Source organism: Crocodylus siamensis, unplaced genomic scaffold (assembly GCF_052110815.1).
Source record: "Crocodylus siamensis isolate JL-2025a unplaced genomic scaffold, ASM5211081v1 HiC_scaffold_33, whole genome shotgun sequence".
Taxonomy (NCBI): Eukaryota; Metazoa; Chordata; order Crocodylia; family Crocodylidae; genus Crocodylus; species Crocodylus siamensis.
In genome coordinates this window covers 1-18512 of record NW_028324443.1, presented here as the reverse complement: position 1 = coordinate 18512, position 18512 = coordinate 1, and the positions used below count along the sequence as shown (strand labels likewise).

At 50.1% G+C, this 18512-nt stretch overlaps 1 protein-coding gene across 1 annotated transcript; it reads right to left on the bottom strand.

Moving 5' to 3' along the window:
• Positions 1–2265: 2265 nt before the first annotated feature.
• LOC149851918 (antigen WC1.1-like) lies at positions 2266–18213 on the bottom strand (the record flags this gene model as incomplete). Its single annotated transcript, XM_090030226.1, has 11 exons — positions 2266–2583; positions 3842–3991; positions 8633–8722; positions 9345–9428; positions 10156–10251; positions 11222–11359; positions 12508–12543; positions 13908–14222; positions 14307–14369; positions 15318–15632; positions 17879–18213. Coding segments are annotated over 11 exons (1747 nt in total), but the record flags the coding sequence as incomplete, so codon positions are not given.
• Positions 18214–18512: the final 299 nt, after the last annotated feature.

Sequence of the window (18512 nt, the reverse complement as noted above, 5' to 3'; positions counted from 1 at the left end):
TTTGAAATATTTTGAGGGCCTTCTTTTCATTTTGAAGCCTGGTTTTTTCATTTTGATTTTGGTTTTTCAAGCTCAAAACGCATTGAAACAGCTTCAAAAGAAAACTCCTGATGCCCATGGTTGGCAAAATTTCACACTTCCCTACTGTGTAGGGACACGCTGGAAAGGAGGAGCAGAGATAGCCAGGGAAGAGAAGCAGGTCCTTGCTGACCAAGTGGAGAAACACTGAATGCTTAGGTGGATGGCATTTCTCTGCCTCTCTGTGCCATGCTAAACCTTGAAGACCATGTCCAATCTGCTCCAATATACTGGGGAGCCATCCAGGCATCACTGAGATGATCCACAGAGATTTGGATGACAATCAGACGAGATTCACCTCCAAGGAGGATTATTCTGCGCTGGTCTGGTCCTGCAGGGAGCAAACCAGGAAAGCCAAGGCTGCAACTGAACTCCAACTAGCTTCAAGCATCAAGGACAACAAAAAGTCCTTTTTCAGATATGTGGGGAGCCGGAGGAAAAGCAAGGGCAATGTTGGACCCCTGCTAAACCAGATGGGGCAACTGACAACTGACGCCCAGGAAAAAGCCAACCTATTAAATAGGTACTTTGCATCAGTCTTTCATCAGTCCCATGGGACGCCCATGCCTGCTATGGGACAGGGAGATCCGGGTGATGGGGATCCCCTACCCTCCATAAATGCTGACCTCGTGAAGGAACACCTTGAGAGGCTGGATACCTTCAAGTCAGCCGGCCCTGACAATCTGCACCCCAGGGTACTCAAGGAGCTGGCGAGCGTCATAGCCCAGCTCCTGGCATGGATCTTTGAAAACTCCTGGGAATGCTCATCCCTGGAGTCCTCCCTCCACTGTCACACTTTCCCAAGTCCCTTGTGCTACAGCCATTCACAGTGTCCTGATACCATCCTTCCCTGAGCTGCAGCTGTCTCTTAACCCCTACAGTTCCCTTCTCCCTGACACATGCACCCAGAATTTTCCTTTCTCTGTTCTGTCGTCATGAGCCCCAGAAAGCCCACTTTATTTCAGTCCCACACCCCAAAAGCACATCTGCTATCTGAGAGTCCCAGAGGAGGCCGCTTTCCCTGTAATTTCTCTCTCTCTTCTGGTTTCAGGTGCTTTGTTGAACTCCCCATGATCCTCTCCACCTCGTCTGCCTGAGGGCAACTTGGATCTAGGATCCCTGCCCAACCCTTTGTGCAGGACAGCTTGGAGTGGTGGGCACAGAAGGCAGGAAATAGAAGCGCTGTGACTTACCCTGTCCCCACCAGGCGTGGGACCAGAAGAGGAGGGGAGGGGAGGGAAGGGCCTGTCAGCAGATTGCCCCCAAGTGCCTCTTTAAGTGGACATCTGCACAACTCCCACCCAGGGGTTTCATGTGGCTCCTAACTGGCACCTTAGCTAGGATTCCTTTATAGCAGGGGTTTTCAACCTGGTTTAATTCATGTAGCCCTGGTGGCTGGACACAGAGTGGGGGTGGGGTGTGGCATGTGGCTGGACATGGAGCGATGGGCGGGGGTGCATGGGCAGATGCAGAGCAGTGGGTGTGGTCTGTGGCTGGACATGGAGCTTGCTGTCCTGGGGGTGGTGCAATGGGGTGGGTGGGTGAGGGTGGGGAGATGCGGGCAGGTGGGGACAAAGCGCCACCACCCACTCCCCGCTTGCCCGGCCCCAGCCCTGCTCCAGGAAGGTGGTGGTACTCCATCCCAACCCACCCTAGCGTTCTCCCTGGGGCCTTTCCAAGTACCCCTGGGAGTATGTGTACCCCCGGCTGACAATGCCTGCTTTATATGACTGGTGCAGCAAATAGCTATGGGGCTGCCACAGCCTCTTATTTCCCCATCACCCCCTTGTGTTCTGGGTGCCGGTACCTGCAATATGGATCCATCAGTCTTAAAGCTCTTAGACTCCAGAAAGAAGCTACTCTTCCCTTGGCTGGGAAGTCCACCAGAACAGCAGCCGCGTGCATCTCCGCTATCACTGTGGTGGTTACGCGACACGGGTCATTTTGCTCCAGAGTGATGCCTTTCATGCCAAATTGTTCTGACAATAATTGACAATAACCATGGAGGGAGGAGGCCCAGGAAAGTGTGACATCTCTGAGGGAGATAGCTGATGGACTTCATGAGAGAAGTGGCAACTCTGAACTTAATAATAAAAATGGTTTATTTTGAAAAAGATTAAATTTATGATAAAGAATAAAACCCAGAAAATGCCTGGAGAGCCTGAGAAGTACAAAATGAAATGGCAAGTTACAGCTCCTTCCTTGGTCTCATTTAGAGATCTTGGCCAATAAAAAAAGCCCTGTTCAAACAGTGAGTCACAGTAGTTCGAGGTGGGCTTGCCCCTTTGGCTACATGGCCGAGTGTGTATTTTGGACAGAAGGCTGCTGATCATCCGGCATTTACACTCCCACGGGATATTATCTCAACTCAAATCCATTCTTAGGGTGATGACACAGAGATGCCATCTTCAACATCATCATAACCCGTGTCTCCAGGAAGAGGGGCTGGGTCATCTTGCACAGCCTCAAAGATTCCTTCACTTTTAAGCCAGGGCGTGCTCCATTCTGAAAAATATCACAGAAACAAATGGCAGAGAATATGTTTTACTATAATCCCGCACACATTCACATACCCTGTGTGCAGCCAACAGCATGTGCTGCCACTGGTCTCGCATCTCTTCTTCTAACTGAGACCAGACAAGTTTCCATTCTTACTCTCTGTGCTTGCAAGGGCTACGCTTATATTCTTTGCAGCACAGATACTCAGATTCAGGACGAGGATCAGAGAATTCCTGACATCTTTTGGGCAATGCAGGCAACTCTTCTGGTCAAAGGAGGATCAGGGCTTGAGTCCATTAGGAGGAATAGGGCCTGGGACACAACTCTTAGAGTTAATCTGGGAGTGCTCTAAATACCAGACAGCTATGAAAGAGTTGGGTGGCAGTGGCATTAGGGCCTTGCCTTCCTCAAAAAAGGAACAGGGTTTCAGAAGCACACCGGGTCAGGGATAGCTCTAAGGATGGATGTAAGTGAAGAACAGCATTGCTCTCCTCATTTCCTGTCGACTTGAGCACTGACTTCGGGGAGGCACCCTTTGGAGGCTGTTCAATATGTTCATCAATGACCTGGATGAGGGGGTGAAAAGCCCACTGGCCAAATTCACAGACAACCCCAAGATATGGGGTTGTGCAGACACACCCGCTGATAGGCTGCCAATAAGCAGACCTAGACATGCTGGCATGTTGGGGAAAACGGGGTTCAACACAGAGAAATGCAAAGTGCTGCATCTGGGAAGGAAGAACCCCCAGCACACCTACAGCCTGGGCACCGCTAACCTGACCAGCACTACAAATGAAAGGGATCTGGGGGTAGCAATAGACCCCAGCATGAACATGAGCCAGCAATGCGATGCAGTAGCCACTGGGCCAATAAAAGTCTGACATGCATCAATCAATGCATCTCCAGTAAATCCAAAGAAGTGATTCTCCCACTTGACTCAACATTGGTGCAGGCGCACCTGGAGTATTGCGTCCAGTTCTGGGCGCCGCACTACAACAAGTATATGATAAAGCTCAAGACAGCCCAGAGAAGCACCACCCGCATGATCAGGGACTTGCATGGCAAGCCATATGAGGAGAGACGGAGGGATCTTGGACTCTTCAGACTGGACGGTCATCTGGCTGGGGTCGTCTGAGCCCAGATGTCTTTCCTGCTCGTGCAGGGGGCTGGACCCGATGATCCTTCGGGTCCCTTCCAGCCCTGTGATTCTACGATTCTAAGCAGCGATGTTGTGAGCACTGGACACACGGCCCTTCCCTCTCACCTGCCTGTGAGTCCCTGCGGGTCTGTGCGTTCTTGTCTCTTTCTGCTGGGACACCAGTGAGTCCAGAAACAGGGAAATGTGCAAGGTCAGGAACTTCTCCAGCTTCATCATAACCATCTTCAGTGACACCTCCAGCCAGGGCAAGGGCCTCTGCAACAGAGAAAGGAATCACTGGACATGGCAGTTCCTGCTACAGAAGAGAGAAATACATGACCTGAAAGGGACAAAAAGCTGAGGGGCTTCCACTGCCCACAGCCATGTGGCAATGAGAGACCACAACATCCACCACACACTCAGTGTCACAGGATTGTCACATAGGTCAAAGACAGAAGCACGTTTCAAAGTATAGATGTGCTGTTATGCTGTAGGAAGGAGCCAAATGCAGCAGCTCTGCTGGCGGCTGTGAGGAAGGTGTGGGAGATCAAAATGAGGAGGTCAAGCCTGAGGATGAAATTCTCAATGCACGTTGAGCGTAAGTTTTTTAATCTTTGTGCATTAACTGCAGCTCACCCTGCCATATAAGTGTTTGTTTCAATACTTGTATGCACTTTGGGTGATGCTCTCTTATTTCCTCGTCATCTAGGGGCACTTTTACATGTGCTCCAGAGTGGAAGTGGGGAGGCACTTTAATTAGAGTGGCTCCAAGCACGGCTGTATATAAAGCACTGCTGCATCTCTTACATCAGCATCCCTGCACTTAGAAATGGCAGTGGGGTGCTTGAACTAAAACTCATTTTGGCAAGCTTGAGTTCAAGTGTTGCCACCACCATTTTTAACCATGGAAACACTAATGCATGAGGACCCAGGAGGCTCCTGGAGTGCAGTAATTGTCATGCTCCAGCAGACTTGAATAATCATGTCTGCAGCCTCTGCACTTGTGTATAGGTGCCAAAAGTGTCCATTTGTGCTGCCTATGGGACATTCTGGCACTTATGCACCTAGGGGAAATCTATTGGTGGGCACACAGACTTGCCCACATGGAAAACTTACATAGTGATGGGGACTTGGCATGTGACCCAAGAGGCATAGTGCTTACTTGCACTAATTATAATTAAAAGTCTAGGCACTGAAATGGAGTCATTCAAAACCCAGGACAACCAGACTTCATGTCAGGCCCAGAAAAGGGATATATGTCTCCCCTCTCCCCATAGCTCAGTGGTGAGCACACTCAGTAGGGAAGGCAGAGATCCTGTGTTTTAACCTTCTTCCACACAGGGGAATAACCTAAGCCCTCCCAGTCTGCGCCTTTTTTATCTTCTGCAGTGCTCTTTAAAAGCAGAGAGTGCCTGTGGATGCGCAGAGATGTTCCTCCAACATGCTGTGATTAATTAAGTCTGCTGGAGCATGTTAATTAGTGTGTTCCAATAGCCCCTGTGTCTCATGTATTCAGTGCCCCGTGCTTCAAAATGCTGGCGGGGTGCTTTAACTGAAGCTCATGAAACAGGCTTTAGTTAAGCAGCAGCATCACCATTTTGAAGCGTAGGATGCTGAATACACAAGACAAGACCCGGTAGGAACTTTATTTAGAGCAGCTCCAATAACCTCTCTAATTAAAGTGCCCCCACCCACCCAAGAGCACGTGTAAAGATGCACTGAGTTACTAGCATTATTTGTGTTGCAGCAGCTCAGCATCAGACAACAACGGCTAGCAGCACTGACCTAAAGGATTCCCTTCTTGCTAGCAAGAGGGATTTCAGATTCAGAATACCTTTTTCTTTGAAGCTCTTTCATTTTATTATATTCACCAATTCAGTCTTTTGAATTCTATAATTATATTGGATAGGATTACTGTAGAGTTTAATTTATATAGGAAACAAAATACATTTATATTTTATTTCTATACATTTAAAGCTTTGCAGCACACATTATAGAATTTATATAGGGACAAAGCCATAGTTCCGTTTGCTTTTATACATTTCTTATTTGCACCACCCACCTACCTACGCTCTTGCACCCACACTTTTGAATGTATACAGGGGCTAAGCCATATACATGCCGTTTAACATTACTTATTTGCATCACACACAAACCCAATAGCACCACAAACAACCTTGCACTTACAGTTTTCAAGTTATAGAGGGGCTAAGCCATATGCTTGCTGTTTTGTTTCACATTTCTTATTGGCATCACCCCCCACACCCCGACTAATACCACCAACACTGTTCCCCGCCCACTTTCAAATATATACAGGGGCTAAGCTATGTTTCCTTCCATTTAACTTTTTTATTTGAACCAGACACCTATATTTTTAAATTTCTATAGGAATGCAAATACATTGATATATTTGTATTAAAGGAAGACATGAAACAGCATGAAGCATGGTGGAAAGGCAGGTGGCCACGCTGACCAGCCTTCGAGGAGGACCGTAAGAGTGGGTAGTGGGAGAGGTGTAAGCTCCACCCTGCCACCAAACTGGGATGCAGCCTCTTTCCTTCAGCTAAAAGGGATGAGGCTGCTACAAGCAGCAAGGACAGGGGGGCAGTGCCACTGCCACTGCCTGTGCCAAGGCTGCATCCCCTCCACGCAAACCAACCATAACCCCCACCCCCTACCACCATGGCGGCAACAACAAGCAGCATCACCAGCACCAGCACAGCAGCCTACTCCACCCCTATTCCCATTCCCATGCTGAGCCTTCCAGTGCCAGAGGAGGAGCTGGTGCTGGAGCTGGATCCCTCACAGGGCACTGGTGTGACCAGTCAGGCCATCGGTGGGCTCTCCTTCAAGATGAGATGAGGGATGAGTCCCACACGGCAACAGAGATAATGGGGACCATGAACCGCTTGGTGCAGGGGTTTCTCGCTCAGCAGGGCGAGCTCACACACAGGTTCATGGTCACTAACAATGGGGCCAATACTTATCATAGAATTAATGAGTCAGAAGGGACCTAGAGACATCACCGAGTCCGACCCCCTGCCATGGGCAGGAATGAGCACTGGAGGTGGGAGGGGTCAAAAGACACCAGCCAGGTGCCTATCCAGTCTCCTCTTGAAGATTTCCATGGAAGGTGAGAGCACCACCTTTCTGGGCAGCCTATTCCAGGCTCTGGTCACCCTTACAGTGAAGTAGTTCTTCCTAATATCTAACCTAAACCTATCCTCCCTCAGCTTGTGGCCATTGTTCCTGGTGACTCCAAGGGGCGCCCTGGTGAACAGACTTTCCCTGAGTCCCTGCTGCTGGCCTCTGATAAGGTTGTAGGCAGCCACAAGATCCCCCCTCAGATTCCTCTTGCAGAGACTGAAGAGATTCAGGTCCCTCAGCCTCTCTTCATAGGGCTGGCCACGGAGGCCCCCAGCCATAGGAGTGGCCTCCTCTGGACCCTCTCCAGGGTCTCCACGTCCCTCCCAAAGTGCGGTGCCCAGAACTGGACACAGTACTCCAACTGCGGCCTGACCAGCGCCGCACAGAGGGGGAGCAAGACCTCTCTGGACCTGTTAGTGATGCTCCTGTTGATGCATGACAGGGTGCGGTTGGCTCTGCCTATTGCTTCATCGCATTGGCGACTCATATTCATCCTGGAGTCAATCCTGACTCCAAGATCCCTCTCTGCCTCTGTGCTGCCGAGAGGGTCAGCTGCTAATCTATAACCATAATGCTGGTTCCCTCCCCCCAGGTGCAGCACTCTGCACTTGTCCTTGTTGAACCGCATCCTGTTCAGATCCGCCCACTTCTCCAACCTATCCAGGTCTGCCTGGATGCAGTCCCTGCCTGCCAGTGTATTCACTTTACCCCACAGCTTGGTGTCATCAGCGAACTTGAACAGGGTGCTCTCCATACCCTCGTCCAGGTCGCTAATGAAGATATTGAAGAGCACTGGCCCAAGGACCGAGCCCTGGGGGACTTCGCTGCCAACACCCTCCCAGGTCAAGATTGACCTGTCCACCACCACCCTCTGGGTGTGCCCCTGGAGCCAGTTTGCCACCCATGTGACCATGTGTTCATCAACGCCGCAGTCCCTCAGCTTGCCCACCAGAATTGGGTGAGATGCTGTGTCGAAGGCCTTCTGGAAGTCCAAGAAGATGACATCGACTTCTTCCTTCCCATCTAAGCTCTTTGTTACTTGGTCATAGAAAGAGATGAAGTTAGTCAGCCAGGATCAGCCTTGCACGAAACCATGCTGGTTACCCTTCAACATCACTTCCCCTGCAGGGATCTCACAAATGTGGCCCTTGATCATTTTTTCAAAGACCTTCCCCAGGATAGAAGTGAGGCTGACTGGCCTGTAGTTGCCAGGCTCTTCCTTCCTCCCCTTCTTGAAAATAGGGACCACATTGGCCCTTTTCCAGTCCTCAGGGACTTGGCCTGAGCACCAAGAGTCCTCGAACAGCCGTGCCAATGGCTCCGCAATGACACCAGCCAATTCCCTCAGCACCCGCGGATGAAGACGGAACTGCATTTCGTTTCAAATGTTGTTTCGACTCGAAACCTCTGCTCCGTTTCATTTCATGAAAACAGTTTCTCTGGTTTGACGCTGTTTTGATGTTTCACACTTAGGCTATAATGGGGAAGCTCAAAACATCTCATACCTTTGTCATTTACAGCCTTATTTGGATGAAACTTGCAGGAATGGTAGCCTTTTCTGAAGGCATGAAGCCTGCCAAGATTCAAGGAGATAGGAGCAGGAGTTTTGGGGAAAATGTACCTCAAAGTCTTGAAAGCAAAATTCAGGTTGCGTGTGTGTGAAACCTCAGCCGCTCTCAGGAACATACTCAGAAAGCGTACTCTTTTCCTCTAAAATGGAAGTCTCACAGCAGACTCACGTTGTCTCTGTGGTATGGATTTGCTCCTCACCTTTACCGTCTGGAGGCACGGGGCTGTCACTCCGTTCAGGCTCCTCCACGCTGTCGTAATCCTGCTGGAAATCGCCAGGGGAAGTTTCCTCTGCAAGAACAAACACCGCCCTCAGCTTCCCTTGGACTTCTCCATTTCTCCAGAGTGCTCCGAGTTCCCAGGAAACCCTGCTGCCCTGGACCTACGGCTCTTGGCTGTGGAGTGCAAGGATCCTCTCCGAGTGCTCCAGGTGAAAAGGGAAAAGTCATGGGCAATGGTAAAAGAGGACTTAGTCCAGCTTCAGTTCTTGCTTAATAATTAAGGATACCGCCCTGCCCAAGTGCATCCCATCCTGTTGGGACCACGTGTTTTATTTGCCAGGATCTGCGCAAGATCTCATGCAGACTGGAATGTAACTTGGGCTCTGTGCTCATGGCAGGGGACAAAAATTTTGGCCATTAATGTGGATTTGCTCAGTGATAGACTTCTCAATGCTGAGCACATTATTCCTTGGGCCGTTCCCTTCCCGTTACTCATACACAAGGAGTGTCTGGATCTGACTACCTATTCCCATCAAGAAGTTCTCACAGAAAACTTTGAATGCTTTGTTAAATATGAACCAGTCCCACTGCTTCACATTTGTACTGGACCATGACATAGAAGACATCCCCAGGAAACCGATTCTTCCCCTAGCTCTGGGGCACCATCTCTAGGCTCTTCTTTACCCCATTACCTTGCGCTGATCCAGGACCATGTCCATCCTCGCTGTCCCCAGTGTAATACTGCAGCTTCATCACAGAGTCTTCTGAGTAGGAGACTGGAGGGTGAGAGACAGTTTGTTATCCGCCTGGGGAGGAGGGAGCCCGCAGAGCAGAGCAGTGGCTTCGGTGGGAAAAGGAGTCAGATGCCCCATGACCCGATGCTCCTAGAGATGACCTTTCCTGACCGTACAGAGGTCTGCTCCCAGGCTGCAGCGTGGGCAGGGGGAGAGGAACACTGCCTAGAGCTGGGACAAGTGGAGCGCGTGCTGACAGGAAACTCATTTCCAGCGCTCCTGTAACAGGTTGTTCTCACCCCAGGCCCAGCACCCACAGCCTTCCAGGGCTCACAGGGCTGCAGAGATTTGGGTCAGCATGGGAAGTGCCTCAGGGCTTTGTTATGCATTAGTGTTAGGTGGCTCAGGGAGCTCTTAACCCTCAGACTGTCTACACATTAAAACATTATTTATTTTTAAATTCTTCTTTTTCCTTCTTGTTCTCCTTTTAGCAGCTTTAGTGGCTGGCTGAGTTCATTTCACTGTCCAACCCCAAGCCACCATTCCCATCCAGTGCCTCTCTACCTGCATTTTCACTCCCCGTCATTGAACACTCCCACTTCTAGGCTCACACTCCTGCCAACATGAACTGATCTCTCCAACCCACTTTTTAACTCAAAAGTTTAACTACTAACTACACTGACACTGATCAACTTTTGAGAAATTTAAAGTATAATGTGTACCCAAACCCTACAATACTTGCTGCGTGTTGGCAATGGGGCACACAGACCTGAGCGACCGAACATCTCGAGCTTCTCCCTCATCAGGTTATAATCAATCTCTTCATACACAGCATCAGTTAAGGGGGCCGAGTATCTCCCAGAGGCTGAAAACAAATGGCAGGTTTTACACAGGGTCATGGAAACAGGAAATGTTAAGACAGAAAATGTTAAGGGGTCCTCCAGCCTTTCCCTTTGGAGCTCAGCTCAGCCTACAGCACACTTCTACGGCCTTGTCCAATGTAAAGAAAAATATCCAATGTGGCACTGACCAAGCCTATTCAACAGCTTCCCTCTGGAAACCATTACATGGGCTACTCCCCTATCACAAAATCTTGTCATATACTCAGCCTAAATCTTTCCTATTTACAGCTATCATAAGACTCTGACCATTCCCCAATTTCACGTAGTGGAAAACTAAATATATTCACACATCCACCCGCACACCCAGCGGCACACATGCACCCACCTGCAAAATGCAAACATTGACACCAGGTTCTACTGAAAGTTATAAACAAGAGGTTGCAATAAGCGGGGAATTACAACCCTCATTCTGCCAAATACAAGAATTTTTTTCCCCACCTTCCCTTTTCTACCGTGTTTTTCTCTGCTCCTTTCTCTTTTTTTGCCAGCTGATTTCCTAATAGTTCTTTTCCTCATAGTATCCATCCCACTGATCTCTCTCTCCAGGAACTCTTCCACAAGTGGAGTTTCTAGCAGTTTTCCAAATAGAAACCCAACATTATATTTTTTGCCCATATGTCCCATCTCTTGAATCTCCTGTGAAACCTTCCTTTGTCTCGCCCAGTCTTGTGAGCTTCCCCAGTTCAGCTTGGTTTCCATATTTCCCAGGAGCCCTGCACATCTGTACTGCATGGTCACCGATGGTAGGATTAATTTCACAAGCATGCTGGATCTCCCTCTCACTGCCCTTCCAGCACCCTCCCCTCCTCAGCTGTACCGCCTGTTACCTTCCAGGCCTAGGTTGCATCACAGCTCTGCCAGTGGCCCTCCCCTCACCTGAAGCTCCCCCGCTGTTGCAGAGGCTTCTTTCCATGGTGAGACTAATGGACTCACCTCTGCGCAGTGCCCTGGTGCTTCGCACCTGTCCCCCCAGCACGATCAGGACCAGGCAGAGAAGGGCCCCCAGGACAATGCAGATGACCACGGGCACCATGTCTCTCCCCGCTGTCGGAGATGGGCGCTGAGGTGGTTCTGGAAGAAAAGGAACATGCAACAGGCAGAGGCCTCTGTGAGAAACAGGAGGGCATAGGGGAGAGATGCAGCCTCTAATTTAACCACCCATGGCATCAAGTTCAGTGCTGAAACTCAGGCAGTTTGTCATGGGGGCAGCTGTGCTAGGAGCCACTGGACAGGAATGGCTCCTGCTCAGCACCCACTGCAGCTCCCACCCCACGTAACAATTTTGGTGGACCCCTCACTCCAGGAGGTGGAGCTCATTCTTGCAGGGTAGAAACAGATGTTGTCTTTGTGCTCCCAGAAAAATGTTTATAGCAGTGCAGAGGTCAAGCCAACAGATGTCCATAGCCCTTGCTGCACCACAAAGACCCCCAAATTGTAGCCACAGCATCACTGAGCAGAGCTTCATGGTGGCAGAAATCTTTTTGGTTTATGGTGGGAAAGCGTGTGCAGTTTCCCAGTGTGGGGGGTGCCCAGGGCAGGCACTCCAGAGGCTTCAGTGGCTTGATCCTCTTTACCCCAGTAGTTCCTGTTTCAGGGGGCACAGCATCAGGGCCCTGAAGCTTGGTGTACACCTCCCGGGCGTCCCCACTTGGAGTCTCTGGTCACCCACAGATGCTCCGTTGAAGTGCAAGAGCTGAGACCCACAAGCAGCCGATTGGCAGGCTCAGGCACTGGAGCACACCAGAGTTGACTTTCACCACTTAAAAAGATGCACCTTGAGATCCCTGGAGTGTGTCACCATAAGCGGAGGAAGCCCATGCTCTGTGCTCAGCCACATGCCCAGGGAATCCCTGAGGCACGTCTCTAAGCAAGGAAAGCCGTGGTTACCCACTTCCAGAGATGAAACCCAGAGGCTGTCTGTGGTACGTATCTGCAAGTGGGAAACCCTGGTTTTCCCCACTGAGAAATACATGCCCCAGGGAATCTCTAAGGCACTTCTGTGTCCAAAGGGAACGTGTTGCCCCTGCCCTGTGCAGGGCAACAGGTGACATGCATTTCACACAATGAAGTAGATCAGCTGTGTTGGGACATATCCCATCACATGAAATCTGCTTTTTGTTGTGACTTCTGTTTATAGCCTCAGGATGGAGTTTACAGCTCATCACCCGGGGACCCCAGCACCAGTGAAATGTAACCCCAGTGACAGCAAGGCATCTTACCTGTTCTCTCTGGGGATGCAGTAGCCTCGGTGTTATCTGCAAGGAAAGGAAGAAGGAGAGGGGCAGTCTGGAGGAGGGGGAGATGGCAGGTTTGTTACCAGGAGAACGCCCCTGTGAGAGTCTTGGTGGGAATCTCGGAGGTGGAGACCTGGTGACCAAGAGGGGACGTGGGGCCTAGTGGGCATCACTGCCTCATTTCTGGATTTGTTGTCAGCAGACAGGGAGCAGGTGGGCAGGGTTTTCTTTTCAAAAGCCCTCTCAGGAGCACGGGGCAGGTCCTGTAGATGTAGCCTCTGTGCCGGCACACCTCACCTGCACGTCACTTCTACCTCGCGTCTCCTGCTGGGAAAACTGAGAGCAAACCAGCGAGGCCTGCTCCAGGGTGGGGCAGGTTTGATTTAAGGAGAGCAGCCATTTTGAAGCATAGGGATGCTGAATACAGGTGATGTGGAGGCTGCTGGAGTGTGTTAATTAGCATGCTGCATCAGACTCAATGAATAAAGTGTGCTTCAAGATGTGCTAATTAACACACGCCAGAGCAGGAGTAGGGCGTGCGTACAGGTGCCCAGACACTTTTAGCTTAAGTGTCCCAGAGGACAGTGGCTTCAAAGCCACAAATCTTGGGTTTTCCAGGTCTACCAAGAAGACAGAGCATCTGTCTAAAAAGAGGGAAACAAATGTACGAGTATCCCTGAGCTGACACAGAGTGGGCGCAGACCAACATCAAGAACCAAATGTTGGAAACAGCCGAACAACCACTACGCTCATAGTTAAGAGGACCCCAGGATGCTAGGTTACATCCTACTACTTACTAACGCCATTGGCACACAATAAACACCCAGCCTGTGCACAAGTGCACTCTGTCAAGGACAAGGTGAGGTCAGTGGAGACACTGGTGAGCAAGAACCGCCCCATGCCTCTCTCCCATGGGGCAGGGTTATATCATATGTTGCTTAAAGCTGTCATTGTCTTTCATGTCTCTAGTGAGGCGGGTTCGTGTGCTGCTACCCAAGCACTGGGTTGGAAGAATAAGCTGGACGGTTGGTCACCAGTCTCTGTGTGTTAGTTTGGGGGCAGTCGTGTGTCAGAACTGGGGTGCACTGGTGTTCTCGTGCCGCAGCTCCCAGCAGGGCAGGGCTGTATGGTACTGACACAGGGCCCTGTGGCTGGCAGATGAGTGACACACCAGCACAGTGGACAATGCATCTATGGAGGCTGGCGCTATGTGGGCTCATGCCTTGAAAACCTGGGCCCACAAAGCCTTTGCCATCCCAGCCATGAGATCCTGCATTGAGAAGATGGTGTCTGGTCTGTGGCCAGACAGCAGGATCCAGCCAATGAAACACCTTCCCCTGCCCACCTCCAAACCTGTGGCATGGATGAAAGAAACTGTCACTCACTGGTGCAGATCACAGCAGCATCTTCCTTATGGTGACACTCATTGTTACCCGAGGGCTCAGCACAACAGTCCCACAGAGATGACTCTGTCCCCTTGCAGTTCACCTTGTTCAGCCAGATGTGGCCGGTCCCCTTCCCGAATGCTGCCTCACTCAGAGCAGACTCAGCAGCTCCACAACCCAGTTGTGTGCACACCACAGCAGCATCCGCCATGTCCCAGGAGTCATCGCACACCGTTCCCCAGGAGCCGCGGTGCCAAATCTCCACTCTCCCCGAGCATCCGTGCTTTCCTTCCACAACACGGAGCTTCTCCTTGTCTGGGAAAAGCAGAAACTACCTTACTTGGGAGCTGGGTAAGGCCTTAGGGCAGAAGGAGGAGAGTCAGAAAAGGGCAGAGGTACCTGTGCAGCTTGTGGAGTTTGGACACTCAGCAAACTGTGTTGGAGCTGTTTTCTCTTTGCTTCCTAGGTTAAAAAAACATACATGCTGTGAATGGGCGGGTTAGCGTGTACATTATGAGGGAGAGTAGAAGTTACCCGTACTGTCAATTATTATATTACCATTATATGAATACAAATTTAAATGTGTTTAACATATGGTGGGTGTGCAACTTTCCTGCAGTTCAATGCCAGCTGTGTTGCTCCATGGCAGTGGTTTTCATTCTTTTTACAGTTAAGCTACACTTCCTTTCAGTTGAGACACCCTCTACAGTGTTGGTGAATTGAGTGGCTCCTTATATCAAAAGCTCATTTAGTTACTACAATGCAAACCTCCTTGTGGAGGGGCTACGCAATGCATCCGATGCACCAGTTGGTCAGGGACATGCCCACGCCTGCACTTACCTTCTCACACCTGCTTATCTCTTCAAATGTCACAGCACCCTCCAAGGCTCTTCTGGCAGCTCAGGGTGCCCCAGATCCCTGGTGGAGAAACCCTGATTTATGGACACCTCAGGCACTGTACTTCAGCCTGTGGCTGGTAACTGCAATCCCTTACAAAGAGATTTGAATGTAAAGATTTTTACTTCAGAACCAACCACATGGACAGCCTATAGACCAAAATGATGTCCTTTGATTTGGCCTGAAAAATAGACTTCAGATCTCACACCAACTTTGACATGTACACCCCTTATACGTGCATGTGTGTGTGTACACACAGAGGTGTTCATATAAACAGAGATGGGAAAGTCATGTGTAATAGCCACACAGATGCACAAAGGCCTGTGTGAATGAAAGAATGAGAAACTTTTCTGTCGCTTTGGGGAATATAGAACTGTCGATACTGAAAAGGAATTATTTCTATCATACAACTTCAGTGGATCAAACATAAAATGCAGGCGTGTGTACATACATGTACAAGTACACCTATGTGTGCTTTCATACATGTTTCTGGGCCAGGCATTTCATCATTACCAGTACACTTGATATGGGTCTCTTCTCCCCGATTAGCACATGACAGGGGGCTCCATGGCTTCGATGGACACTGCCAAAGGGAGTTGTGATGCTCAAGGCACCGAACACGATCCAACCATGTGTGGCCAGAACCTGCTCCATATGTAAAGTCTTCTTCAATGTCGCCTTCATCTCCACAGCCCAGCTGTTTGCATACAATTGTCGCAGTGACTGAAGTCATCTGATTGGAGCAAATGCTTCCCCATGATCCATTGTAGAAAATCTCCAATCGCCCAGCACAGTCACTGCCGTTCACCAGCCTCAGATCCATGAATTCTGGAAGGAAATGCACAAGAAGGAGGTCCAGCTGTCGGATTTGATACAAACTGGAGTGAACCCCAGAGAGCACTGACAGTCCTGGGCACTGCTGCAGATAAGTACTGCACACAGTAACTCCAAGGATCAGTGACTCTTTTAGGCACAGCTGGGCAATTAGAAATACAAGGGTCACTTATGGAAAGTCATCTTTTCTCAACATATAGAAGCAGAAATAGCAGCACTAGCTGTCTGTGATGGTGTGGACGGGCTAGCCCCTGTGGAGGAAGTGATTAAAGAGGTTTGCTGGGCTGGGTAGGCCCTACCCTGCAGCCAATCCAGGCCTGCAGGAGTGATTTAAAAGAAAGCCAGTCTCATAGACGGGATTACTCTATTCTGATGTGCCCTGGCTCCTGGTCAGATGTTCTCCGACACACAAGCTAGGCACATTCCCAGGTCAGTGCCATTTCTAACAGTATGGATGGCCAATGTTTTCTCCCACACCCTGTGGCAGAAAGCCACCTTGGTTTCTCCCCAGATTCTCTGCCCTGTGACAATGAGATTAAAATAGGCCCATCACAGAGGATTCACACCTCAGCCTGCCTCTTTAGGTAACTTGAGCTGGCTGCATTCCTGAGGGGGGCGGAAAACCTGCTCCCTCTGCCTGCGTGACTGGCATCAGCCACCTGGGTGAGGGGCATCTACCTGGTGGGCTGGAGTCTGCCCGGTAACTGGTGATGTATTTCAAATTGGTTGGCAGACAGACAACCGGAGATGGCCTCCACTGGGCCAGGTGAATGAGGTCACAGGGGCTATATAAGTTCGGAGTTAGCCCAGGAGGAGGGGGCAGCAGCCATGCGGGGGACACAGAGGAGCATGACCATCTAAAATTGGCTCTCTCCCCCAAACTCATGAGCTAGAAACCGCCTGCCTCCAAAGGGGAAACTTCACCAGCCTCTGGAAGATGCTTGTCAATAAGCTACTCAAGATCTGATTAGATATCTAGCTGGCAGTAACTCAGATGCGTGATCAAAAGGCTACCTCAGCCAGGCTGTTTGCTCTTTACGATTTCTAGGATATTGCTCAATCTTGTACCCTATTTTCACCCTACCCCTGTAACCAATAAAGTCTTCCTTTGTGACCGGTGTGGGAGACTTATTGAGGGGTGGGTCTAAAATATGCCTAAGAGACCCCTTATGTCTACAGACTAAGGGAGATTTAATTTTTGTCCCCTTGACTTCGGGAAGTGCCCCAAGTGCCTGTACTGGGTGGAGTACCTGTAAGACTTTAGGCCTGTGTTTCCCCAAGGACACAGGGCCGAGAGTGAGTCCATTCTTGGGGTGGGGGCAGCTACGTTACCCCCAGGCTAGCAAGTGTGCTCCAGGAAGGGGGTCGGCCGGACATAAGGCGCCCCTAGGGAGGCATTCGGAGCCTGGCAGGTGGTCGGGCAAGGGAGGTGGGTGGCACAATGCAGGAGCACCCCCACCTGGCCCGCCACACACCCCTATCTTGGAAGTAATGAGTAACACCATTATGATGAGGTCTGACAGGCCTGTGCACTCAGATGTATATGTGCTGCAGAGAATAGCTCCAAGGATCAGTGAGTCTTTTGAGGCAGTGCCAGGCAATTAGAAATACAAGGTTCACCTGTGGAAAGTGGCCATTTCCTAACATTTACATGTGATACTGCTCTTTCTAACACTAGAGAAGGCCAGTGATTTCTCCCAGACCTGCCCGTAAGAACAGATGAGTAACACCATTGTGCATTTTTATACAGGCTCCAGGGTGGGCCTAGGGCGCTTTAATTAAAGCCCATCTTAGGAGCCAGTCTAATTAAAATGTCCACAGCATCTCATGTGTCAGCGTCCCTGCATTTGAAAATGGTAGCAGGGGTGTTTTAACTAAAGCTACTTCAACGAGCGTTAGTTAAATTGCTCTTGCTGCCATTTTGAAGAACAGGGACACGGAGACATGAGATGTGGAGGCTGCTGGAGGCAGGCTAATTAGCACATATCAGGAGACTTAATTCACCGAGTCTGCTCCAGTGTGCTAGAATTACAGCGCATTATAGCAGCCTCCATGCATGTCTACAGACACCCATGATGACTATGTATGTAGTTAAGTGACCCTGGTATGAAAGCAGGAAGAAGAGAGTCTGAGACAGCCATGGAGAGGGTCCCTAGCATCCTTAGCTCTCTCCTCCAATATTAGTCTCCCTCTCTTACATCCTTGGTACCCAGTTTCAAAAGAGCAGTCACAGAGCAAACCTGAGCAGAGCACTCCTGCATCCTCCTTGTGTCTGCAGTCGTGCTGCCCCCAGCCCCTGGAAGGGCACTCCCAGAGCTCGGATTCATTCCCAGAGCAGGTCACCTCATCCAGCCAGATCTGTCCTGAGCCTTCCCCGTAACGAGCGGAGGCAGCTGCCTCGATGGCGTGTCCACATCCCAGCTGTTTGCACACAACACTGGAGTCTGTTTGGTCCCAGGAATCATCACAGACAGTCCCCCAGGTGCCCTGGTAGTAAATCTCCACTCTCCCAGCGCAGCGACCTGCCCCATTCACCAGTCTGATCTGCCTGCTTCCTGCAAGGAGAAATCCTAGCCTTTAATGGGTAAAGGTGAAGCAAAGTGAGAAGTTTATCTTCAAATCAGTGTTGATGTTGCATGGACTGAAACACTAATGCTTTGGGAATCACAGAGAAGACAAGAGATGTGTAGATTAAGGGAATGAAGGAGCCTCTTGAAGAGTCACTGATTTCCACCATGTAAGAAAAGGACCTACTCCTGAATGTCTTATTCAGCTCAGGACCACCAGTGGGTAAGATTTAGTGACAGCAGTGAGGGTCTCCTGAGCATGCCCTTCCTTGCAAACAGGTTTTAAATCAGAATTGTCAACATTGTC